Source organism: Hyperolius riggenbachi, chromosome 10 (assembly GCF_040937935.1).
Source record: "Hyperolius riggenbachi isolate aHypRig1 chromosome 10, aHypRig1.pri, whole genome shotgun sequence".
In the NCBI taxonomy this organism is placed as follows: Eukaryota; Metazoa; Chordata; class Amphibia; order Anura; family Hyperoliidae; genus Hyperolius; species Hyperolius riggenbachi.
In genome coordinates, this window is record NC_090655.1 from 149970280 (window position 1) to 149997084 (window position 26805).

The window sequence follows — 26805 nt, forward strand, 5'->3', positions numbered from 1 at the left end:
CTACCACGTAGAGCCACATTAAGCCATGCCGTGCACTGGTGAGGACCAACCAGTCTGAAACAGTCTGTATGCATGTTGGATTATTACGGCTCTGTACAATTAACAAGATGACACATCACTGCATTCCAGCGGTTCTGGAGGTGTGTTTAGCTTTCAGGGACATGAAAGGGATGATTTGCATATTCAGCAAGTGATGCATTGTGGAACACCTCATATGCTCACTCGAACCTGAATAATCGCAAATACCTTCTGTTTTAAGAAGGCAAATTTCTGGAGATGAGCTTTAACCTTTTAGCAGCCACATATAGTAAATCTATATGTGCTCTGCAGGGTCACATTTTTCCTTCCTCAGCTTGTCAGGCTATGCAGAGCAGGCAGTAGGGAGCTGTCATTGTTACATATCTGGACGGCTGGGTCGGCTTCTCCTCTCCTCAACTGCAGCGCTGCAATCCCGACATCGTCTTCTGGCTTTCGATCACATGAGATCATTACATCACATGTGATCGGGGCCCATAGGATGGTGTCAGCGTTACAGTGCCACTTGGTGGTGGAAGAGAAGAGGTGGAAGAGACTCTTCCATCATCCCTCTCCCACCACCGAGTGGTGGTGTAACACTGACGGGATCCTCTGAGCCCCGATCATATGCCGTATCATGTAATCAGAAGCCAAAAGACGATGTTGGCATGGCAGCGCCGCTGCAGGTGGAGGAAGAGGAGAGGAAAGCCAATCCAGTCGTCCAATCGTAAATGTGACAACACCCTGCTGCCCACTCTGCGTGGCTACATTAGGCAGCCAAGTTTAGCTGGCCCCTCCTGACTGTGCACTTTTCCGTTGTTCTACGTTTTCCCACACACAATTATTCATATTTGTCCCCTGATTTTCAGATGAGGCAGACTACATTGTAATTGTGAAAGCGTGCATCGTATGGAAAAAAGCAAAAAGCTGTCCTATTTAAATTCATGGGAAAAGCGCAAACACCGAACATGAATGAATGCAAACGGATGTGTGATTTCCAAGAGGGCCATTGGCTACAATGGAAAATGCAGCAGTGCTGTTTTGCCATGCGTGCCAAAACCCCCACAAATCACGCACAAATCTGTTCCCTGCTCAATTTAAAAATGTGTGTGTTTTGATAAGCCCTAAAGCACTGACAAGAGATCTGAATGCAAGGCTGAATAATTTCTCTTTAAACACAAATGTATTTCTTAAGACATTTTAACCCTCGCCTTCTGATAAATAATGATTGATTTCTACTGCAGGGGGAAGGCAGAAGATGCAGCCAACTGGAGGATTGTCCTTGGGAAACATAACCTCAACCGTACAGAACCTACGGAAAAGGTTTACGATGTGAAGCGCATATATAGACATGAACGCTTTCGCTACCCCCATCTGAATGAGCTGGACTATGACATTGCATTAGTCAAGCCTGTAGGGGACATACTGCCTACTCATTTCATCCAGTATGCCTGCCTCCCCAAGAAAGACAACACTTTGCGACCAGGCCACATGTGCTGGGTAACTGGATGGGGAGACACCAGAGGTAAGACACCAGATGGGGAGATGCAAGAGGTAACATGATTGATAAAGACTCTTCTAATTGCATCACAATGTCTATATTCTATGTATCTATAGTGTCAGATACACACATAAAAGAAGCTTTGGGAGCTAAAAAGTTACCAGCCCTCAAGTTCTAAAACTAGAACTGCCTCTATTTTGTAACATTTAAAACTTTAGAACTTTCTTATCTTCCATTCTTCTTACTACTGTAGCAGTTAAAAAATGACATCACTGATATCTAAATATATTTGTATATTCTGAAAATCTGCTGCATCTATTATTTGTAGAACAGGTTTTAAAATATACCCTCTCTGCATATAATATTAAGCTGGATGAAAACCTTTAATTTTATTTTTTCAGATGTTTCAAAAGCCTCTTGCTTTTCTATCAAGATGGCCATACAGAGAGCAACAATCATAAAGCATACTTACATAGCAAACAGTATCAGCTGGAACTACAATCAAGGGCTGCATAAAAACTTGATTTTAGTAGTGATGTTTTCACTTTGTTAAAAAAAATTGCTATAAACATGGATCTGTGCTGCTCAAAGCAAAACAATAGTTAAAAACAAAATGTGTCCATTAAATGTATTTGCTTTCAGTGATCATATTAATTATTAATGATAGTGAAAATTGGGCCTGTGAATTCTTTGTGTCAGAGATGTCATCAAACAGTAATCTGTACAGGTGTATGGAACTTTGCATAAATACAGTTGGGACTTTGACTTGTTATATGCACGGGGCTTGCAGAGTCTCGGTACCAGGCGTATGCAGTACATACATGCTAGCCATGAGTTGAATTGTCCCTCGCAGCTGCAGGTGATGTATCTCCACACTCTCGTTGTCAGTTGGCTTCCCTCTTCCAGGAAATTTGGTGACATCACTAACCCACCGAGGATCCTATTGGCTGGCATCACCATCAGCAGCAGAGCACAGCCTGTTCTCCACCCATATGTGCCATCCAGCCATTACCGTTCATATTTATTTTTATTTCAAATGTTAGTAAATTGGCTACTCCATCTACAAGTAAATAGCTCCATTTTATAAACCTGTACTAATACATTGACAAGATTCAACAGCATAACATAAAACAGGGTTTTTATAAGCAGAAGCCTGATTTCTCATAAAAAGGTAACATTTAGCAACTCTGTCTATTAAGCTATATACTGTATCTGCCCCTAGAATTCTAATGTAAGTGTTTCTGCATGTTATGTAGGAAAAACATTTAAAGGAAAGTGACAGTGGAGTAGCTAAGAAGCTGTGGGCCCAGATGCAAGTTTTACAATGGGGCCCCCCAAGCACTCTATACATAACAATTGATACGGCGCACCAAAACCTGCCAATGGCAATTACAGTGCAAGAAGGGGATGGAGAACAGTTTGTTAATGATTACCACTATTCAAAGTATCTATAGAAGTGATTATTATAAGCACAGGACCAATAGAGAGCTAATATTGTAGTTGAGGAAGGGCCCTTCGGGGCCCCTCTGGCCCAAGGGACCCCAATGCGGTCGCAACCTCTGCAACCCCTTTTGCTATGACACTGGAAAGTGATAAATATAACCTTTCACTATACTACTTGTTGCGACCTGGACCCTGGACCAACTAAACATATGCTGAAATGCCCTGACCTGCTTGGTCCAGCATTTCACAAAATAGTAAATTGCTCTCTGCAAGCAGGGAGGTTTCCTACCTCTCTAAAAGAAGGAATCATCAAGCCCCTTCTTAAAAAACCTTCCATGGATCCAGATGCTATGAGCAGCTACAGACCTGTCTCCAACCTCCCCTTCTTAGGTAAAGTTATTGAAAAGGCTGTCTATCTGCAACTTGAAACCAGGCTGTCAGTAAACGACATCCTGGACCCTCTACAATCTGGCTTTAAGAAACACCACAGCTGTGAAACAGCCCTCATCCAAGTCTGCAACGATCTGCTCATGGCAAGGGACAGAAGGGAATGCTCCATCCTAATCCTGTTGGATCTCTCAGCAGCTTTTGATACAGTTGACCATGAAATCCTGCTTAACAGACTGCAGGAGTACTGTGGCATCAGTGGATCAGTCCTCCAGTGGTTCAGATCATTCCTGACTGACAGAACACAGAGAGTATCCCTAGGACCTATAATGTCCAAACCTGCACCTCTACAATTCGGAGTGCCACAAGGATCAATCCTATCCCCTCTGCTGTTTGCAATCTACATGTTGCCACTCGGTACACTTATCCAACGACATGGCCTGACGTACCACTGCTACGCCGATGACACACAGCTATACCTGTCCTTCAAACCTGGTGGAACAGACCCTATCCCAAAAATAAACTCTTGCTTAGCTGAGCTTCAGGCATGGATGAATGATAACTGGTTGAAACTGAATGCTGACAAAACTGAGGTCCTGTTTGTCCAAAGCCAGTGCTCGCCATCAAAACAGCTCTATCCTAAAGCAACAACAATCAGGATTGGGAATCCAGACATAAACAGCTCCAACCTTGTGCGCAGCCTTGGCGTACTAATCGATGGGGAATTGAGTTTCAGAAACCAAATTTCATCTGTAGTTAAATCTTCCTTCTTTCATCTGAAGAACATTGCAAAGATTAAACATCTGATTCCCCCAGAGGATCTTCCAACCCTAGTCCACGCCTTCATCACATCATGGCTGGACTACTGCAATGCCCTTTATGCTGGCCTCCCCAAAAAGGACCTGCGTCGCCTGCAATTAGTGCAGAATGCTGCTGCCAGATTGCTAACAAACCAGCCTCGCCACTGTCACATTACACCGATCCTTCGCTCACTGCACTGGCTACCAGTAGAATGGAGAATACTCTTCAAGATTGGACTGCTGACATTCAAATCCCTGCACAATCTGGGCCCTGGATACATGAAGGACTTGCTGAAGCTGCACCACATCTCGCACAACCTCAGATCAGCAAGTTCTATAAACTTGGTCACTCCCAGAGTGCACCTCAAAAAATCTGGAGACAGAGCCTTCTGTCATGCTGCCCCTACTCTTTGGAACTCCCTACCACACCCAGTAAAGACAGCACCATCCCTGGAGCTATTCAAATCCAGACTGAAAAGCCACCTGTTTAGCCTGGCATTTCCAGATTCATAAAATTCTTCCTCTGTACCACGATGGTCGGAGCCATGCTTATGCGCTTTGAGTCCCACGGGAGAAAAGCGCTTTACAAATGTTATTTGTTGTTGTTGTTGTACTTGTTAGTAACTGGCATAAATATATTAGCAAAATTGTAAATGTTCTAGAATATATATAATCCTATTCATCCATTTTCCTGTAGGTGGGAAGGAGAACCTGACACTGTCAGAAGTCCTGAACCAAGCCAAGCTGCCCATTATTGATAACAAGACGTGTAAGCAGAAACAATTCTGGGGGGAGAGAGTGCGGGAGTCCATGATCTGTGCTGGATTCCGAGACATCGGAGAACCTCCTGCTGCTTGCCAGGTACCAATATGGCTTGTTATGTTGCTGGCCTTCATAACTCCACCGAGCATTTAGACTGAGGGCCAAATACACAACACTTTACTTAGCTTCCATCCATTTTCTCGTGAAGCCACCAACAATAGGCCCAGTGTTGATATCAACTCATATCACAGTTGTCTGTGGGGGGCGGTTCTGCACAGCGGCAGTGGAGCCTAGAGTTATATATTACCTGTTTCCGGCGGCAATTAGAGATGGTCGGAAAATTTCTGCAGAAATGAGTTTACCGCAGTTAGTCCAATCAATCTGTAGTGATCCGCACCACTTCAATATTAATCTCAGTTGAATTGCATTGAATGCTTAAAAAGACATACAATTAAAAAGAACTGTGGGGCAAGACAGTCCGCTGTTTCAGGCTCCCGTCTTTCTTCAAGTTGCCCAAGTTGAACTGGGCAACATGAAGAAAGGCGGGAGCCTTAAACAGCGGACTGTCTTGCCCCACAGTTCTTTTAAATTGTATGTCTTTTTAAGCATTCAATAAACTGAGATGAATATTGAAGCGGTGCAGATCTCTACAGTTTGATTGCTATACGAAGATCCTGTGATACCCGGGATACATGGTCTGCACGCTCCATTTCCCTACTTGGGGAGAAGCCAGAGAGTGCGGTCTCATTGCTACAAATGTTAGCCCAATGACAGAGCTGAGAAGCAGTGAACCAATCACAGGCTGCAGAATTTTTCTTTGGAAATTGAAATGCCGCAAAAATTTTAGATCAATCACAGGATTCAGTAAAACTCGGTAGTATCTAAGGCTTGTGATTGGTCTAAAATTTCCATGGCGTTCTGATTTCCATGGTAAACCACCACATTCTTTGATTGGTGCAATACTACTAGTATTTCCAAATTTCGAGTGTTGTGATTGGCCTGAAATCAGAAATTATAGGCCAATTGCAGGACTCAAAATACTCGGTAGTATTGGACCAATCAGAAAATGCAGAGGTTTACCTTAGGAAAATTGAAAAATTCTGCAGCCTGTGATTGGTCCAATGCTTCCAACTCAGAAGTATTTGGCCAATCAGAGAATTTGGTAGTGTATCAAGGATGTCCGTATAATAGTGGATTCTGCAAAACAACTAAAAAAAACAAAACATAACTTTTCCGTTTTCCGCGGAAATTGGTATTGGAAATTCAGATTTCTGCAGAAAGGTAATCGGATTTTCCGGCCATCCCTATCAGCAATACAGGACCCTTTTCACCTCCTGTTCAGTTTACAAGTGCCGTGCAGACAACCAATCACCATGCAGCTTCCGCCCTTGTCACATGACATTAGACTAAAGCCGCATGGTGATTGGCTGGCAGCGTGGCACTTGCAAACTGAACAGGAAATGTAGGGAGCAGCTCTGCTGCCATTCAGCCTTATGTACAGGACTGGGCCCAGTAATTCCCGATGCCAATATGGTATGTATGAAGACGTCACATTAGGAGTTACTGTAATTTCGAGGGCTGATTAATTCAGTGCAGCTTGCCAGTGGGCAGCACTGTCCTGTCCTAGTTCCCAGCCCTCCAGTGATGGAGGTTGTGGTAGGTGACAGATCTTGGCAGGGCGGCCTTGGGGCCCAATGTAGTTATGTCCCTAGTTTTCTGTACTCACCAAAGGTCCGCACCATCTATTCTTCAAGTTTATTTATTTATAGCTCATAGTACAAAAAACATGATAAAAACAGGTCTGCAAGTAGATGACGCACAGGCATTTCGACCCTTCTTTCTCAAATCATTGCAGAGTCTGATTTGAGAATGAAGAGTCGAAACGCCTGTGTGTCATCTACTTGCAGACCTGTTTTATCATGTTTTTTTGTACTATGAGCTATAAATAAAGAAACTTGAAGAATAGATGGTGCGGACCTTTGGTGATTGCTGAAGTTTCCCTGTGACTCCAGGGGTGGTCCCTGCACATCAAATCCGTTGGTGCAACAACATTGGTTAATCGAATCCTAGCTTTCTGTACAACAACTGTTCCATTACATGCATGCTGTATGATTACTGGATTATGAAAGATTTGTAAATTGTGAGAGCAAACAACAAGGAACAGTAATGCTGTTGCCTGCTCCAGATTTAATCGTAGCAGGGTAGAAGATTGCACTACCCCACAGAGTCGGTCAACAGATGTGCCTAGGCTGGCTCAGTCACCACTTGAGTAATTTGAAGAGATAAGTAAAGCCGGCACCATCAATAGCTCTTTTACAATTTTATTTATAGGCTGTCATACAGTACACATAGTACAAGCAAGCGACGTTTCGGAGAATTGGACATGCTCCTTTGTCAAGCTATGACAGCCTCCTGATTTAATAAATGTTGTTTATTCAACGTGTGGTACATGGAAGGGAATGTCTTTTTTAAACCCATTAAGTTTCAAAGCAAAAAACGTATCCCTACATAGAGTTCCCACATGTGTGTTGGCATTTGTGGGTTCGCCTGCAAGCCCGCATGGCAACAAATGCTTTCTCGCAGGTTTCGCCATTTGCCCACTGAACCCCATTGCAAGTCATTCGCTGTTACAAAGCTGGGTCTAGTTATCCCAGGGAGTTTGGCTCAACTGCTCCAGTACTGGTTTTAACTCAGAACTGAACTTCTCTGCAAGCTACTTGCATTTTTTATTTGTAATTTTTTGTCTTTTGTATAATTCTTTCTCACTGTATTTACTATTCCATTTGCTCTTGCTTTTCCTCTCTCATCTTACCTGTTTCTCTCTTGCTTTTAAACGAGAATTTGTAGTTGTATTTTTACAGATGTGTTCACAACCACTTGCTGCTATCAGTCCAGTCCAATAAGACCCACCTATTATTTCCTTTCTTGATTTCTCTGCACTGTACCTCCAGTAGCCACCTATGTTCTAGGAGAATGGTGCATTTAGGCCATTACTGTGGAAACTTGGTCAATGCTCATGTCTCCAGCACTGGCCTCTGGGTGCCATTTCCTAAGGCCTTCAGAAAAATGAATGGTGGAAATGAAACCAGGGACAGAAATGTCCTCTTTTGTCATATGTGTTTATTTACATGTGATCATATATTATTCATCTATGTGAGCATTTTAAGACAAATAAAACTGATTCTTCATTAAATCTTTTCTGAATTGACTTTTTCTTCATAAATTAATAAACTGATCTGCAGTGTATTTACAGTCAAGTGGTTGAAAGGACATGTAAACACAGTAAAAATATTCCTACCACCAAATTAATGTCTTTGTTTTTTTTTTTTGTGTGGCAACACTACAGCTGTAATGCAAGTTAAGAGAATTAAAATCTTGTTATGTTAACATCTACAACTCAAGGTACATTAAATTAATGGAAAATGCAGCAGCAATTTCTATTAGTGCGATCTGACTGCGATGCGATTTTGGTCAAAATGCAATCGTTGTACTGACGCGTTTTGGATGCGATTGGGCTTTACTATACTGAGTATAGTAGCTCAATTGCAATCGCAATCACATGGTTGAAATTGAAACGTGATTACGCTCGCATTTCATAGTGGAAAGAGCCCGTTTCCCGTTACTGATTGGAGGTGGAACACTCAAGTTAGCTCCCATACAAGACAACAGTATCCACAGCCTTTGTACTGAAAGTGCATATAGGATATTTTTGAAAGCTATATGTAATTTTGGCACTGGTAGATATGGTGTGTAAGCCGAATTATTATTATTATTAGCTTGATTTATAAATGCATTTACTGGCACACTGCTATCTTGGTTATGCAATGCTGCTATTGTTGGTGATCATGCACCAGTCAGTTTTCCCATATCTAACCCATATCTAACCCTAATCAACCCCCGCTCCTAATTGTTAATCATTTCTTGGCTAACCCTAACCTAACCCTATCTTCCCATTTTATAATACAGTTTAATTTATAAGGATACATTTTATAATACATATTATAAGGATAGCTTTAACCTCATCACTCCTAAACCTAACCAACCCCCTTAACATTAACCCCTTCCTCATGCCTAACCTTAGCATTTCCCTATTATGTCAACTGCTTTGTAATTCCTGCCCCTATCTTCTCCTCTTCAAGAGAAACCATAACCAAGAATTGAACTTCATCCCAATCAGTAGCTGATACCCCATTTTACATGAGAAATATATTCCTTTTCACAAATGGATCATCAGGGGGCTCTGTATGGCTGATATCGTGGTGAAGCTCTCCCACAGGAAACTGTGAGGACCATGGTCCTGGCAGTTTCCTCTCTGTGAACCTTGTTGCATTGTGGGAAATAGCTGTTAACAGCTGTTTCCAATTGCCAAAAAAGCAAGCAGCAGCTACTTCCACTGACATCACCTGCCAGCAGTAAAAATGTCACCATGTGATAAATGTCAGAATGTAAATCAGGGAGAGGATTAGCTTTTACAATTGGCAAACACTGACTAAATCATTTATACATAATTATTGTAAAAATGAAGCGCTTTTTTATTACATTATTTTCACTGGAGTTCCTCTTTAACATACACCCTTTTCTGTATCCTTAACCTTTATCTCACTGTTTCACATAGATTCCCTCACCATACCTAGCTCTAACCTCAACCTATTCCTGATACTTAACCCTACCCACACACTTTTATGTTAACTCCTTTAATCAATCAAATTTCAATCAATTTTGACCGATCGAAAGTATAGATTGAATAGGACAAAAATCTTGGTTACATAGTTAATTTGGTTGAAAAAAGACATTCATCCATCAAATCCAACCAGGCTGCATCAAACAGTGCAATGTTATGGTTCAATGGATCTTCAATAGATTTTCAATAGAAAAAGTGACAATCAAACCGATTCTGTATTATTAAGGCAACAGCGGTACCACAGTGGTGCGTTACAGTGCGATGTAATGACCACTCTGTAACATGGCTTACTGCGCTGTAATGCACCACATATGCAACGTTCACAGTGTGGCAGGTGTTCTGCTGTATAACAGGTATAACAGATATAACAGGCACTGCATGCAGTGCGTTACTGCTAAACACACACATTACCAGTAACAGTGAAGCATACTATTCATTGACTGTATGCTTCACGGTACCAGACACAACACACAGATAATGTGCGGTGCCGCTTTCCCGATCCATTGCGATCCTGCTGTCATAGGGAACGGCAATGGCCACTGTGAACATGGCTTAGTAGGATCCGTTTACACTTATCAGTCCACAACGGATCTAGCCACCAGGGGTGCAGCTAAGGTTTTGGTGGCCCTAAGCAGTCCATAATTTGGGGCCCCTCCCTGAAGGGAGCGGCACACAAAGCATGCCACAGTAAAAAATAGGCGTGGCCTCAACACTGAAGAAAGTGTGCCGTGGTAAATAGTGGGCGTGACCATGCCATGTGGGTGGGGACAAATACTAGCAAAATACAGGTAGTTCCCGGTTAACAAATCAGATAGGGACTGTATGTCCACACTTAACCTGAATCCATTCTCTGTTGTCCCCCACTGTTCTCCCTGTGCCTCTTTTATCCCCCTCTGTTTCATCTCATGCCCCCGTCTCATCTTTGTTCTCCCTGTGCCTCTTTTGTCCCCTTCTGTGTCACCTCTGTCCCCCTGTGCCTCTTTTCTTCCCTTGTGCCAGGCATAGATGTCCAGAGTATAGGTAGCTAGGCATAGGTGCCCCCGGTATAGGTAGCTTGGCATAGGTGCTCCCAGTATAGGCATCCAGGCATAGGTGCCCAGTATAGGATATCCAGGTACAGGTGCCCCCAGTATAGGTAGCGAGCTATAGGTGCCCCAGTATAGGTTTCCAGGTACAGGTGGTGCCCCAGTATAGGTACCGAGCTTAGCTATAGGTTCCCCAGTATAGGTAGCCAGGTACCGGTGGTGCCCTCAGTATAGGTAGAGAGCCATAGGTGCTGCAGTATATAGCTAGGTAGGTACAGGTGGGGCTCCAGTATAGGTAATGAGCTATAGGTGCTGCAGTATATAGATAGGCAGTTACAGGTAGTGCCCCAGTATAGGTAGCGAGCTATAGGTGTTGCAGTATATAGGTAGCCAGGTACAGGTGGTGCCCCAGTATAGGTTGGAGAGTGACTTATGTAACCCCGTTCCAACGTCGACTCCTCTCATCAGGCTCTTCTGCTCTCCCCATGCTCTTCTCCTTTCGCTGCATCCTATCGCAATGGTTACTTTCGGCGGCACCTCTGACGTCATGATGGGCACCGCCGAGTAACCATGGAGATACGACACTAACCCGGCAGAAGCAACAGGAGGAGAGAGTGGGCCCAGCATTAGGAGGAGAGCACGGTAAAAGGAGTCCGCACTGAAGCGGGGTTACGTGAGTTACTGGGGACCCCCAGGGCAGGTCGGTGGGTGGCCCCCAGCCGCTGAACAAGCCCCCTTCTACAGTGAGGCCTAAAGCGGGGGAGTACCTCTCTTGTACGCTGGCAGCGCCCCTGCTAACCACAATGCAAAAAAACAACCTGCACAATTCTTCCAGACTGCAAATGTGTTTCCCACAGAACCCTGTGGTAAAAATGCATCAGCACCAGACTCCACAGCCTTCCTTTAGACCAGACACTGACGGTAGTGGCTGCTCTGACTGGCTCTTTGACAATCTGGCTTGATGTGAACTAAACTGGTTGAGGGACATTTTGTAACACATAACATTCCTTTATCAAGGCTCTGTGGCTTAAAGGAATGTGATGCTTTCTGGAACCTTGTTGCTCTACCATCCTTTATTTGAAGATCATCTATACTCCAAAGTTCTATTATATGGCTGAATAGATATAGTTTTTTAAAGTATTTTGTAATTCACACAGTTTTTATGGATCCTACTGGTCCATGCTGCAATGTTTCTTGACATTACAAACACTGAATAATTTGTGGTCTTACCGACTACACTGTATACAATATTTTACTTCGACATTCATTGAAAGTGCATGGAAAGTTTCCAGTATTCTATGTACATTCGCTCCCTCCCCATTTGCAGAAGTTCACAAAAAATTTATGCCCAGGCACTCTTTTGCAGAACCAAAAATTCTGTTAAAGGGCAACTTTTGCAAAAATGTAAAAAAAAGTCTTCAAGAAGAACAGAGATTGGTCATTAGTAATCCAACACGATGAATCATTAAATGGTACATGAAGTGTAAAGAAAAAGGAAAATTAAATACTAATCTCTGTAGTGGGAAGCCTCTGTATAGGCCAGAGGCTTCACCTATCCTCCTTGTCACATCCAATCAAACGCTGGGACCTTGTGAACATATTCGAGAATGGCTTGTTGAATATGTTCAATATACTTGCACACGTGCAAGTATGGCCTGTGCTTGTGCAGTATGAAGGAGCCACTCGTACACAACTTTTTCCTCCGAGGGGTTCTGTGCTACTGAGCAGGCTGGGACCATACTTGTGCCTGTGCTGTGTGGTCACACTCGTACATGGACAGGAGCGCAGCCACAATGAAGAAGAGTAGAGTTCATGCAAGCAGTGAGGGGAGTGGGGTGATGGAGGATCGGAGAAGCCTCTGGATCAACCACTGAGGTGAGTATTTAACTTTCCTTTTATCCCTACAAGTTTTCTTTGAAGGATACCAGAGCCGAAAGGCTATGGTAAAAAAATGAAGCTGTAGTGGTTAGGGGGCAATAATTAAATACTCACCATACCTCCTGTTCACCTCCATCCCCCGCCATTCTTCTCTGGTCAGTCCTGTTCACCTGGATGACTTCAGTGACTCCGAACCAGGACATACTGTGCCGCGCCGCGCAGTATGTCCGTTCTACTCCCCTGTGGCCATGTAGCGACATCACAGGAAAGGAGTGGACTGCACCCTGCCGTGAGCTCTGATAGGAGAGCGAGCGCGCTCCTGTCCTATGACATCACTCGGTACGGCCCCAGGGGAGCAGAACGGACATACTGCACATGGCCGGTGCAGTAAGTCCGGGTTTGGAGGCACCGAAGTCGCCCAGGAGAAAGGGACTGACCAGAGAAGAGCGCCAGGTAACGGAGGTGAGCGGGAGGTGTGGAGGGTATTTGATTTTTGCCCCCTACCCACTACAGCTTCAGTTTTTACCAGAGCCTTTCGGCTCTGGTATAGCTTAAGCTAGAGGCCTGCGCGGGTCCACTTTTTTTATACCCGACCCGCACCCGCGACCCGCTACCCGCACCCGACCTGCTTTCTGGTGAATTTGATACCTGCAACCCGACCCGCACCCGCAGAACCGCTACCCGCACACGACCCGCTTTTTTACATTTTCTTCTAAAGTAAAGTAACAGTGGGGAGCTGTAAAGTTAATAAAACCTATTTTTATACACAAACCAAAGCTAAAGAAGGTTTACATGCTTGCTTTCACTACCCGCGACCCGCACCCGCAGACCGCTACCCGCAACCCTACCCGCACCCGCAACTCGCTACCCACACCCGACCCGCACCTTAAATCAATTCGGGTACCCAACCTGCATTTCGGGTTACCCACGGGTACCCGCGGGTACCCGACCCGCTGCAGGCCTCTAGCTTAAGCTGTGTATGTAGCTTATGACCTGTTTTTCACCAGCTATAGAAGCTGCAGCTTGGTGTCAGAGACCATAACACAGGAAATGTCTGTAGCACCTTTCAAAGAATTGTCATAAATATTTAAAATAATTACATCTACTGATACACTATTTGATTTCAGCATGATCATACCACAAGTTATATTGTCTTATCTTTGTAACTGGAGATTATAAATGCATCTTATTTGATACACCTCTGATTAACAATACAAATCTTTTACTTGCTTTTTCACACTAGCCAATTTTTCACAACACAAATAAATAAATGTTAGGAGGATATAAACCAGAGGCGCCAAAAGAGTAAAACCATAATGAATAAAAATGGGGGGAGATATATTCACGACTCACCACCCATAAAAACCAGATTACACCTCAATGTTTAGTAAGATCAAAACAATTTATTGGTACTCCCAGGTGCTACGCGTTTCACGGGATTATCCCGCTTCCTCAGGCAATTTAGACAGGAGTACAAGCTATAAAAAAAACACACAGAACAATATCATAAATCACTAAGGGACCCCGAAAGCTTGTAGTTAAATATACACAGTCTAGCAAAATGGTCAATGTCCTAAAAAGACAACAATACGAAGTACATTGTAACCATATATCATGTCAAAAAAACAGAGTTCATTTAGAACTACTATTGCAGTTGCATTAATAAACATTGATCAAAAGCTGTCACTTTGTTATAAAAGTACATCAAAAGGAAATATGCTGAAGTACATTGACTTATATGTCAAGTGCACAATGTCCTGCTCATAAATCAACGGCTCATAACGTAATTCTATGCGGAATGGTGTAAAAGGGACTTACCACTTCGGGTTCTGGTAAACATTTAACGCCTCAATGCGGAGTGAGGCGTACTGAGTGCTACATATAGGGGATGTATTCGCGGAGAACGCCGTCTCCGCGAGGTGCTGTGTTACTTCCGGTAGGCTGAACGGAAGTGACGTAGGTCACGCATGCGTCTGAGGCCGTGGGCGCCATGATGGATATGGGTACATAGTCATTAAGCGGCAAGTGGTCAGTTAGGTGCGTCAATTCAGACGCCTATACGCGTGCGTCAGGCCAAAGTAGATGAACATACGTGGTGCTGGTACGCGTTAATCCAGCGGTCATAAGCGTACATTAGAACGCCCATGCGGCTATAGGGCATGTAGAACAAGATTGGCATAAGAGCGTCTGACTGACTATTTAAGTCGCATGAAGCATATAGATGCGTGTATCTGGATGCCAATAATGACCCTGATTTGGACTGGCCAAACTGATTAGTGTAGAATTGTGGTGAACTATAGGCAAGTATAAGGGAGTACAGAAGCGACAAAGGGAGGGGTTTTTGGGATGATATCAGCATGCAAAAGATTAAGAACGGGGGGAAATATATCTAGGGAGAAATTAGTTTAAAAAACCTGAATAATATTAATATTGAATGCATACGTTATCATTTCCTTAAAATTGGGAGTACCAAACACTGAACATACATAATATATACATGTAAACACAATAGAAGCAATAAAAAAAGGTGTGTATGAACAGAGCAGTGTACATAAAATATAAAATGAAAGTATAAATACACCCACAACACGGAATATGTATATATAATATATATATATATATATGGATGAAGACCCCACGAATGGAGGTCCATATATCATGATGTAAACATAGTTCAGATCAAATAAAATAAAAGAGAGGACAAGGATAAAAACCATTTACTCGTTATCAATTGTGGGCCAAATATGGCGCACGGATGTTTTAGAGCATAACTCTGTATTCATTTTAGGTATTTAAAAGGCCTTTTCCAAAACTTCATTAAGACCATTGGGGACCAGACTTTTAAGAATAGTAATCCAATAAATCTCCTTCTGGCGCAAGACTTCAAACGTATTTGGGATGTGTGGTGAAATGGCTTCGATGAACGTAATACGGAAAAGTTGAGGGTTTTTTTCATGGTGTGTGCCAAAGTGTCTGGAAACACTATGCAGTGCCAGGAAATTGATAATGTTTCTCTTATGTTGGCCGACCCTACTGCGGGCCTCCTGAGTAGTACGGCCCACATATTGAAGGCCGCATGGGCAGGAGATGAGGTAAATGATGAAACGGGACTCACAGTTAATGAATTGTTTAATAGGATAGATACTGGATGTGGTAGCCGAGTGAAAACTATTGGTTTCATTTACAAACTGGCACGCCGTACACCGGGGTTTATAACAGGGAGAAGATCCGGGCCTGACATTACTTTTGGAATTTAAACTTCTTAATCGACTGGGGGCTAGCATGTTCCGCAGGTTTGGGGCTCTTCTATAGGTTAAGGATGGTTTGTCGGGTATTGCAGTTTTCAAATAGGGGTCCTGAAGTAGGATATCCCACCTGTTTTGCAAGATAGATCTAATAGTCTTGTGTTGAGCGCTAAATCGGGTAATGAACCGTGGGAAGGGGGAATCACGGGGAATGGTTGTTGTGGATGGGATGGGTTCTATCTGAGTTGCTCGAAATTTAGCGTCCCTAAGTAGTTTATTGGGGTACTTGCGTTCAGTGAATTTGTTTGTTAGAATTGTAGATTGTGAATGGAAATCCTTGTGGTCGGTGCAGTTGCGGAAGATACGTTTATATTGACAGTAGGGGGTGTTGGTGGTCCAGGGTCTGTGGTGGTGACTATTGAAATGAATATAGTTATTTGCATCTACTTTCTTGAAGAAAGTTTTTGTTTTGATTCTATTCCCGTCCGTGAACAGAGACAAATCTAGAAAATCAATAGTGTTATGATGGTGTTGAGCTGTAAACTGAAGACCTGCTGTATTATGGTTTATAAAGTGAACAAAATGTGTGATACTGTTGAAATCTCCTTGCCAGATAAAGATTAAATCATCAATATATCTCTTGTAGAAGATAATATTGTTTTCAAAAGGATGTTGGGGGTGGAGTTTGAGATGTTCCAGCAGGCCCATGGACAGGTTAGCGAAGGACGGTGCAAATGAACTGCCCATGGCCGTCCCGGTGTGTTGATGATAAAACTTCTCCAAATCAGGGTCATTATTGGCATCCAGATACACGCATCTATATGCTTCATGCGACTTAAATAGTCAGTCAGACGCTCTTATGCCAATCTTGTTCTACATGCCCTATAGCCGCATGGGCGTTCTAATGTACGCTTATGACCGCTGGATTAACGCGTACCAGCACCACGTATGTTCATCTACTTTGGCCTGACGCACGCGTATAGGCGTCTGAATTGACGCACCTAACTGACCACTTGCCGCTTAATGACTATGTACCCATATCCATCATGGCGCCCACGGCCTCAGACGCATGCGTGACCTACGTCACTTCCGTTCAGCCTACCGGAAGTAACACAGCACCTCGCGGAGACGGCGTTCTCCGCGAATACATCCCCTATATGTAGCACTCAGTACGCCTCACTCCGCATTGAGGCGTTAAATGTTTACCAGACCCCGAAGTGGTAAGTCCCTTTTACACCATTCCGCATAGAATTACGTTATGAGCCGTTGATTTATGAGCAGGACATTGTGCACTTGACATATAAGTCAATGTACTTCAGCATATTTCCTTTTGATGTACTTTTATAACAAAGTGACAGCTTTTGATCAATGTTTATTAATGCAACTGCAATAGTAGTTCTAAATGAACTCTGTTTTTTTGACATGATATATGGTTACAATGTACTTCGTATTGTTGTCTTTTTAGGACATTGACCATTTTGCTAGACTGTGTATATTTAACTACAAGCTTTCGGGGTCCCTTAGTGATTTATGATATTGTTCTGTGTGTTTTTTTATAGCTTGTACTCCTGTCTAAATTGCCTGAGGAAGCGGGATAATCCCGTGAAACGCGTAGCACCTGGGAGTACCAATAAATTGTTTTGATCTTACTAAACATTGAGGTGTAATCTGGTTTTTATGGGTGGTGAGTCGTGAATATATCTCCCCCCATTTTTATTCATTATGGTTTTACTCTTTTGGCGCCTCTGGTTTATATCCTCCTAACAAAGCGATCCACCTAGGGTGGTAAGGATCTTTCCTACTTTTCTTCTACAGAGAGCGACATCTTATACCTGAGTGGGGTCAGGTACTAATTCTCCCCACCTGCACATGGAGTGGTTGCCTAGGGGCAACCCATGTTTGTGAGTATAACTAATTTACTTTTTATAATTTTAATCTGTTTGAATATACTACACAATTTGGGCTCTCGGTCTTTTGTTTTTGTTGTCTAAGTACAAATAAATAAATGTACAGTGCTGGTGACTGTTGTGTAATATCAGTGACATGTATGGTTTGATGCTGCAGGGACTCTGACAATGTCCATCTCCAGATCATTCTGTTACCAGTAGAGCAATATGAAAAAGCCTTTGCCTGGCTGTTATTGTGTTGGTAGGCTGAGTCAGCAGCATGACTCAATGCTGTGTCACTCGTTCTGGAACTGTTATCTTTTTGGCTTTGTAATTCTATTGGAAAAAGTCCAGGTATTTGTAATGCACAAAAATCTGGCATACAAAGTGGAAAAAGTAATCAGTAAAAAAGATGTTGTTAAGCAACCTTAACAACATAATAACAACATAATAATCCATAATATGCAAGTATAATTTGTTTTTAAAAAGCTAATAAAATTGGGATCAGCTCTTAATGCTGAAAATTGTAGTTGGAGGAATATGGAGGCCACGTTGTTTATTGTCTTCCAAAAAAATGCCAGTTGCTGGCTATCATACTCTTGCCTGCATCAGTGTCAGAGTTACAGATCTGCCATGAGCGCTCAGCCAGGTTAGTCACACAGCATATACAGTGTTTTGGCTTAGATGTGGCCAAAGGATATATTTCATATACATGGCCACACATAATACAAACAAGTTTATTCAATAAAATAATTAACTGAACAGAAAAAACTGAACAAAGCTTGTATTTCGATTGAAGGATATCGATCAGTTTTGTAGAAATATTCAGCAAAAAAAATATCCGATCATTTGTGGTGGAAAACTGTATTCAGACGATTTTTAAAATCTATTGTTTTTTTTTTTTAAAAAGGGGAAAATGTGAAAATGTGATCCTTCTGTGGTTAGCGTTAGAAAGCAGAAGCAATGCAGCAGCAGAAATACCAGATGTATCACATTTTCAGGGAATAAAGACAACTGCCAGCGTACCTTTCTCACTACAGGTTAGCATCCTTTCACACTGTGCCAAAAGGTCGCACTGCGCATTAGTTGTGTGGTGTGACTATACACAGAAGCATTCCAATTCCGATTTTGATGTGATTTTGCATGCGATTCAGAATTTGATGTAATTTAAAAAAGTCCTGCATGTTGTGTTTTTTCTGCGTTTTTCTTTTTGTGTTGCTAGCATCCAGAGAAAATCGCAAATTGGAATCACAAATCTGATTTGCAGTGTAAAAGAAGCCTCACTGCCACTGTAAACAAGCACATTGTCCATTTCACGTACAGCATGTGGTGGGTTACAGTATGCTGTGCGTTAGTGGAACGAAACCCACTGCACCACACTCATTGTGAAAGCACCTTAAAGAGACTCCGTAACAAAAAATGCATCCTGTTTTTTATCATCCTACAGGTCCTAAAAGCTATTCTAATGTGTTCTGGCTTACTGCAGCACGTTCTACTATCACCATCTCTGTAATAAATCAACTTATCTCTCTCTTGTCAGACTTGTCAGCCTGTGTCTGGAAGGCTGCCAAGTTCTTCGGTGTTGTGGTTCTGTGATGCATCTCCCCCCTCCAAGCCCCTCTCTGCACACTGCCTGTGTATTATTTAGATTAGGGAAGCTTCTCTCTTATCTTTTACAAGCTGGATAAATCCTCCTCTGAGCTGGCTGGGCTTTCACATACTGAGGAATTACATACAGGCAGAGCTGTCTGCACTCTGCAGGAAGAAACAGCCTGACACTTCAGTGGAAGATAGCTGCAGGGGGAAAGAAACACACAAATGATCTCTTGAGATTCAAAAGGAAGGGTGTATACAGCCTGCTTGTGTATGAATGTATTTTCTATGTGTGGACATACTGTACATCAACCTACTTCCTGTTTTGGTGGCCATTTTGTTTGTTTATAAACAAACTTTTAAAAACTGTTTTTAACCACTTTTAATGCGGCGAGGAGCTGCGAAATTGTGACAGAGGGTAATAGGAGATGTCCCCTAACGCACTGGTATGTTTACTTTTGTGCGATTTTAACAATACAGATTCTCTTTAAGAATATTGTGGCATTGTATTGCAATGATATGGCCTGTTGTGACAGAATGCATGGGCACAGTGTGAAAGAACCCTAATACATTGTTGTGCTAAAAATGTACATATGACTCCTAGACACCGGTTTTCACACTTTTGCCCAAAATGTTCAAAGTACCAGAAAAGAAGGGGTGTTATATCAGCAATAATGAAAAGATGTATAATCATAATATGTGTTTTATCACACACCACTGTATGGCAAAATGTAGAATACAGAAGTATGAAAGAGCAACATGTTAAAAATAATTATTGGTTTAAAACGCTGGGGCCATATGATAGTTTGAGCAGAAACATTCTTATTTCCATAATATATTGTACTCATTTTGGCACATGCAGTTAATCGTTGTAAGCAGCAAGAATGATGTGCAAAATGCAGTGACCTATTTAAGAGCCCATTCACACTATAAAACACACAGCACACAGCAAAATCGTTTTTCCTGTGTCTTAATTTCAGATTCCTCTAGTAAAATGATTTAATTGATTTTCAATTTAACTAGTAAGGGTGAAATTTATGGTGAACAGAAGTGAACGGGTGATGATTATTATGCACATATATATTGCTGATATTTTCTGCAGCACTTTGCATTGTATGTTCATAAAGTCTTGACACTAGCCACCTGGCCAGTGGGCAGGACACCCACAGGGATTGGGACTGGGTCTGGGACTTGATCCCTCGGCCGACAGTTCAAATCTGACTTGTTTACAAATGCATTACCAGCCTAGAGGCTAATGACACATCACATCTGTTGCTACCGGGGGGGGGGGGGGGGGGGGGGATAGAGAATTGACGAATGAAGATTTTGGCTGGTGGGGTGAGTGGGGCAACAATGTGCTCGGGGGTCATTCGGGTGTTTGACATCACTAAAGACCTGGACTCCTGTAAACATATATTTCGCTCGCAGTGGTCTTTATCAGACTCCATTGACAACTGTAATGCAGAGCGCATACTCATCTTAACATTGATTATTTCACTAGTATTATTTTAATTCAGGAGGCAGGTCTGGGTTTCTGGAAAGGCCATAAAGGCTCGGGCCTTAGGCAGCTACTGCATATAAAAAGGAGGCTATAAATTAAAAAAGGGAAGTTGCAAATGGGGAACAAGACATGGAGACGATCTGTTGTCCAAAAGAGCTGTACATAAGAGAGATGGACTGTGGATGTTACACATGAAAGAAGAGGCTGCCCGTAGAATGGCCGAGGCGCCTGTTGAACATAGAAGGGAAGCTATAAGAGCGTTGGCATAAGAGCAAGAAAAGTGTAAATCCAGACTTGATAAGGGATACTTTTTGACCTCTTTAGTAGAGACGATCAATGAGCTGGTGATAATTCTGGCTTGCTAGCACATGTAATGCAAATGATGACTGATGAATTCATGTGCTATATTAGCTCTTCTCGGGTTACTGTACTCTGCACAGCATCGCTGCCTCTATAGATGAGTAGATCTTATTAGGAGGGATGATCTTCCCTTATTATTGTAAATATCTTCAGTGTTGCTAATTCCTAAATGGCACTGTTATTTGCAGGGAGATTCTGGAGGGCCCCTCGTCTGTCAGAATGGAAGAGAGCGCTGGGAAGTCCATGGAATAGTCAGCTTCGGACCCATTGGCTGCACAGTGGAGAACAAACCCAGTGTTTTCACTAGAACTTCCACCTACATTCCTTGGATTGAGGCCACGCGGATCCGTGATTTCTTCCTACACTGAAGACAGTAGCAGGAGCTCAAGTGTGGCAGCTGTTCAAATCTTGGATTGTAAAAAGGGATTTATGCTTATTCTTTATAGAAGGGATTTAGTCTTATCACATGGCACAGCCTGTGCATACAACAACTTCAGTATTGTTAGATTAGTGGGCAGCCCAGTAGCTACTTGCGTTTGCAGTACAGAAATGGGCAGTCCGCACAGATGTGAGTTTAATACAGTGTCATGTGCTCGGCAGAGGTCAGTGTTGCACCTTGGTATTACTGGTGGTCACTAGGCTAATGTCAGCTGATCAGTGCTAGGGAGTTTAGGTAAACATTAAAGTGACTGCAATCTCTGTACATCAAATATTTACACCTGTCATATACAACTTACACATTAGTTTCAGCAATCTCATGTCCCAGACCATATCTGTATCTGTTCCACACGTAGTAGAGGATGGCATTATTTTGCAAGAAAAAAAAAAAAGATAATTGTTGTTGCTGTCATTGTAGTATTCTGTATTCACCTGTAAATGTTGTTTTCAGAGGCTGTCACTTTGGCATTCACCTGAATCCTTTACATGGTGTTTCCTATATACCGTATCTGCTAAAGTGCAAATATGATGCCACATCGTAATGTCAATGGGCTATGTAAGCAAAAAAGAAATGTCTTAAACTGAAAAGGCAAAGGTGTTAATAATTTTACTTATGGACTTATGAGGAAAAAAAAAAGTTTCAGACTCTGTTAAAGCAGAACTCTAGGTGAAAATATTATTTTACCTTGCAAATGTGTAATTTGCATTATAACACAGCAATCACACTCCTGTGATTTCTACAGTTATTTAAAGAGCACCTGTCATACACCTATTATTTTTACTGTTATTCAACTACAAGTTACTGTTGTATAGGTTTGAAAAAAAAAAAACAGGTCGGGAGATTAAAACATATATCGCATAAAAGGTGTAGGTTTAAATATAGTGTAATACAAATGCAGCCATAAGCTTAGATATTATTGTAATAAACAAAAAAGCCGAGTTAAAGGAACAATTTATAATGCTTCTGGCCAATGGGCAGGACACCTGACATTATACACCTGGCCAGTGGGAAGTACACCTGATATTAGACACCTGGGGAGTGGGAAGGACTCCTGACATTAGACCCCTGGCCACTGGGCAGGACACCTGACATTAGACACATGGCCAGTGAGCAGGACACTTGACATTAGACACCTGGCCAGTGGGAAGGACACCTGACAGACACCTGGCCAGTTGGAAGGACTCTTGACATTAGACCCCTGGCCAGTGGGCAGGACACCTGGCATTAGACCCCTGGAAAGTGGGAAGGACACCTGACATTAGACACCTGGCCAGTGGGCAGGACACCTGACATTAAAAATCTGGCCAGTGGGCAGGACACCTGACATTAGACACCTGGCTAGTGGGAAGGACACCCTACATTAGACCCTTGAACAGTGGGAAGGACACCTGACATTAGACTCCTGGCCAGTAGGAAGGACACCTGACATTCAATTTTCTGTAGTGGGATTTTTCTTCATTATGTTTTGTAAGCTATGAGTTTTTAACATTTAGGGACAAATGTATTCTCTTCCATGAGAAGACCCTTTTTCCGTACACTGCTCTTCAGAGAACTTCTCAGGGCAATATTCACAGCCACTGTTGCCCTGGGTAATGTGGACTATTTTACCCCTTCTTTTGTTGCTACCTGATCCTCTGTATCATGCAGTGCAGAGTAATGAATGACAAGACACAATGGATTCCCAGAGATTGCCTTAACAAAGAATCCGCAGAAGGAACAGTGAATGATGGATGGTCTGTAATCAGCAGCTGAATGTGGCTCCCAGTTACGTTAAAATAGATACAGTTAGTGATGCTCGGATAGTACTTTTTAAAATCCGAATTGACCCCAATCCGGATACCTAGATATCTGGATCCGGCTTGGATATCCGAATCCCGCCTTTTAGATATCCGCGTGAACGCGGATATCCGGTCGCATTATCCGCGGATATCTGGCCTATTAGGATATCTGGATAGAAAAACCGGAAGTGCCCTTTAAATAGCTTTAAAAGGGGTTTTGAGGGTAAATGAGGCATGTGTCATCATTATTTTGCAAAGGGAAACACTAATTGATGATGTGGGGACTTCGATACCCCCCCCCCCCCCCCAAAAAAAAAAAAAAAGATGACTGTCAACATTAGGCCTAGATTCCAGACAGCGGTCGTGCAGCCCACATTGTGTCCAAAGTCCAACCGCACAACTGGGACATGACAGTTTTCAGTCAAGACACCTCCAAAAATTGATGCTGCAATTTTGTTTTGGGTTAAATATAGGTGGTATCAGTGGCCTGTGGCACCCTGTCCTGGCGGTGGGAGCTGCACAGACAGCAGGAGCAGGGCAATGCAGCAGCAGCAGGTGTAACGTGTGCCAGCCAGGAGTATGACAGACGTGGTACGTGGCACTTGCCAAGTGTCACGTGACAAGTGCAGAGTGACAGACAGCAGAGGAGAAGACACTAACTGGTGCACACTAACACATTAATGAATTAACAATAGTGGAGTGATAGTGAAGGGGTTAATCCAGTGGCGTATCTAGGCAAGGCAGCGCCCATGGCAAATACTAAAATTGCGCCCCCCCAGCCCCCCCCCCCCCACACACACACACACCTACAATCAACAGCATCCGGTCTCACCTTTTTAGACAGGGTAACCCCATCATGCATTCAGAACACACACGCACACACAAATACCAGAATGTAACAGTCACTATGAAATAAATGAGGCTATCCTTCTGATCCTCTGCCTCTAATACTTTAAGGCAGGGAACATACTTGACTGTTTTCATACGCGTTTTCTGCACAGAAGAACTGAAAACTCATGTTAATCAAGGGGCTAGTTCACACTTAATGTGTTTTTCTTGCACAGAAAAAAAAACTGACATTCTGCATGATAATTCTGCTCATTTTGTCAGTTTTCTGTATCAATTACATTACTTTTAACTGTTGTGAAAAAAGCACACATTTTTCTGCATAGAAACACACTTGGTGTGCAGAAAATGTGCGCAGAAAAAGCTGAGTTGAAAACTGAAAAACAAGTGTGATCCCTGCCTTAGCCATAGACCCTAAACAAGCAAGCAGATAAAATATCTATGACACATCTGACAAGATTAGCTGCATGCATGTTTCAGGTGTGTGATTTAGACCCTAGTGACCAGAAGGATCAGCAGGATTTCCATGCAACTGGTATTGTTTAAAAGGAAATAAATATGGCAGCCACCACTCTCATATGAATGAAAGCAATGAAACATTTTCAGTGACGATAATAACATAATAAAAGGCTGACAACCTATTAAATATTAGTAGATAGATACTGAGCTAGAAATATAATGCATTTTAACAACTGAGATACACTGTACAAGAGAGATGTTGTTAAATCTGGCCACAGAGATGCCAGCAGGATAATGGTTAAAGTGCAGAGAGTGTCATAAATAAAAGTAAGTAAACAGCACACTGAGACAAGGCTGAGGAATGTGTGAATGACAGAGAGGAGAATTAATAGATCTTGTAACCTCCAGACCCCTAGCATCTGCCACTATCTCAGGGGACTGAGACATGATCAGGGAGAGTGGGAAAAGTTTGGAGCTCACCTCTCAATAGCCTCTAATGTAGATATAAGACAAAGGCTGAGACGGGCAGGCTGCTGGATGATTGTTACTCCCTTAAGGCCCATACACACGTCGGATTTTAGCGAACGACCCGTCGTTTGAACGTTTCGTCGTTCGGACGTTTTCGCGTCAAATCCGACGTGTGTACAGACTATCGTTCGGGTGATAAGACTGGTTACCAACGATCCGCCGGGCGGATCGCTGGTAACCAGTCTTATCACCCGAACGATAGTCTGTACACACGTCGGATTTGACGCGAAAACGTCTGAATGACGGAACGTTCAAAGGACGGGTCGTTCGCTAAAATCCGACGTGTGTATGGGCCTTTAGACTCAGGAATGCTGTCAGCAGCACTGCGCCCCCCTGATGATTGAAGAGGGAGGTCGCCTGGGGCACATGTCATGCCTGCATCTCTCCAAATACGCGTCTGGGTTAATCACTGAGCTTATCACTTGTACAGCCTTTGGCCCAGCAGCAGCACTGCAGTTGTACAGCACACACTCTAACTGTCACACTATGAGACATCAGTCAAGCTAATTAACGATTACTATAGAGTAGTGAAGGGGTTAATCAATGAACAGCTTTAGGTTTATAACTGTGTACAGGCAGCCCTTGCTAGGCCACCAGCACTGGAGCATGTCTCTCAGGAAGCATTCAGCAAGCCATAATGATCTGTCTCATCATGGCAGCCCTCCTTATTATACAAGGGGGGCTGGCCAGTGTTCCTTTCTGTGATTGGGTGCCAGGGCTTAGGCTAGGAGGCCTCTGATTGGCTCAATGAGGTCAGGTGGGGCTGGCCAGGGTTCCCCTCTGTGATTGGTTGCTAGGGCGTCTGCTGGGAGCCCTCTGATTGGCTCCAGGACGTCATCACCTTAGTTACAGTATTTCGGATCCGGATATCCGCAGATATCCGGGTCATGCGTCAAACTATCCGCAGATAGCTATCCGGATCTCTATAGCTATCCGGGATCCGGAGTCTGACCCGGATAGCGTAAAAAATGCTCGGATATCCGGGTTACTAGGATATCCGGGATCTAGATGAGCAACACTGTATACAGTTATATTACTCCATGAACAATATCAGTACAAACCAATTGCAAATTTTCAATTAACTACCTTGTAGCCGATTAGGGGGTTTACTGCTCCTTCCATTGCTAGGCCATCAAAATAATAATAATAAACAGCAGCAGTATTGGTTGTTAGGGATCCAGCAAAAAAAAAAAAAAAAAAAAATCCTGAAAATCATCAAGGACTTAGTGGAAAACCTCATACTAACAAATAAACAAATGATTGTTTTGGGGGACAAAAATCTATTTGTGTATGTAGTTTTAGGGTCAGGCATATAGGTGGGGTTACAGTAAGTTTTAGGTATATTTAGGTAAAGGTTGGAGAGCATGGGCTGGAACAGAGAAGGAATAAGACACATTAGGGTCATAGGCAAGATAATAGTTTGGGCTCCAACACAGTCTTTCTGGTAATCGAAGATGGTAGAGAGGACAAAAAGGTGAGAGGCTGAGCCAGACCTTTTGATACCCTTTAGGCCCCAAGCACCTGCCTAGATTGCCTTGCGGGTGATCCTGCTTTGACCTAGAAATGAGGATTATGTAAAAGGTTCTGTAGAGCTCAAACAACCCTGCAACCTCAAAAAAAGGTTTACTCATGAATGGAATGAGAACATTACTGAGAGCAGGCCAAACAAACAGTAATA

The 26805-nt window shown here is 42.9% G+C and overlaps 1 protein-coding gene across 1 annotated transcript in view; it reads left to right on the forward strand.

The window, feature by feature from the left end:
• LOC137536532 (elastase-1-like) overlaps window positions 1-23597 on the forward strand; it is a 53905-nt gene extending 30308 nt beyond the window's left edge. The window contains exons 4-6 of the mRNA XM_068258748.1: window positions 1260-1540; window positions 4844-5007; window positions 21266-23597. Coding sequence (XP_068114849.1) covers window positions 1260-1540; window positions 4844-5007; window positions 21266-21445 — 625 coding nt within the window. The 3' untranslated portion in view covers window positions 21446-23597. The remainder of the gene's footprint in view (window positions 1-1259; window positions 1541-4843; window positions 5008-21265) is intronic.
• Window positions 23598-26805: the final 3208 nt, after the last annotated feature.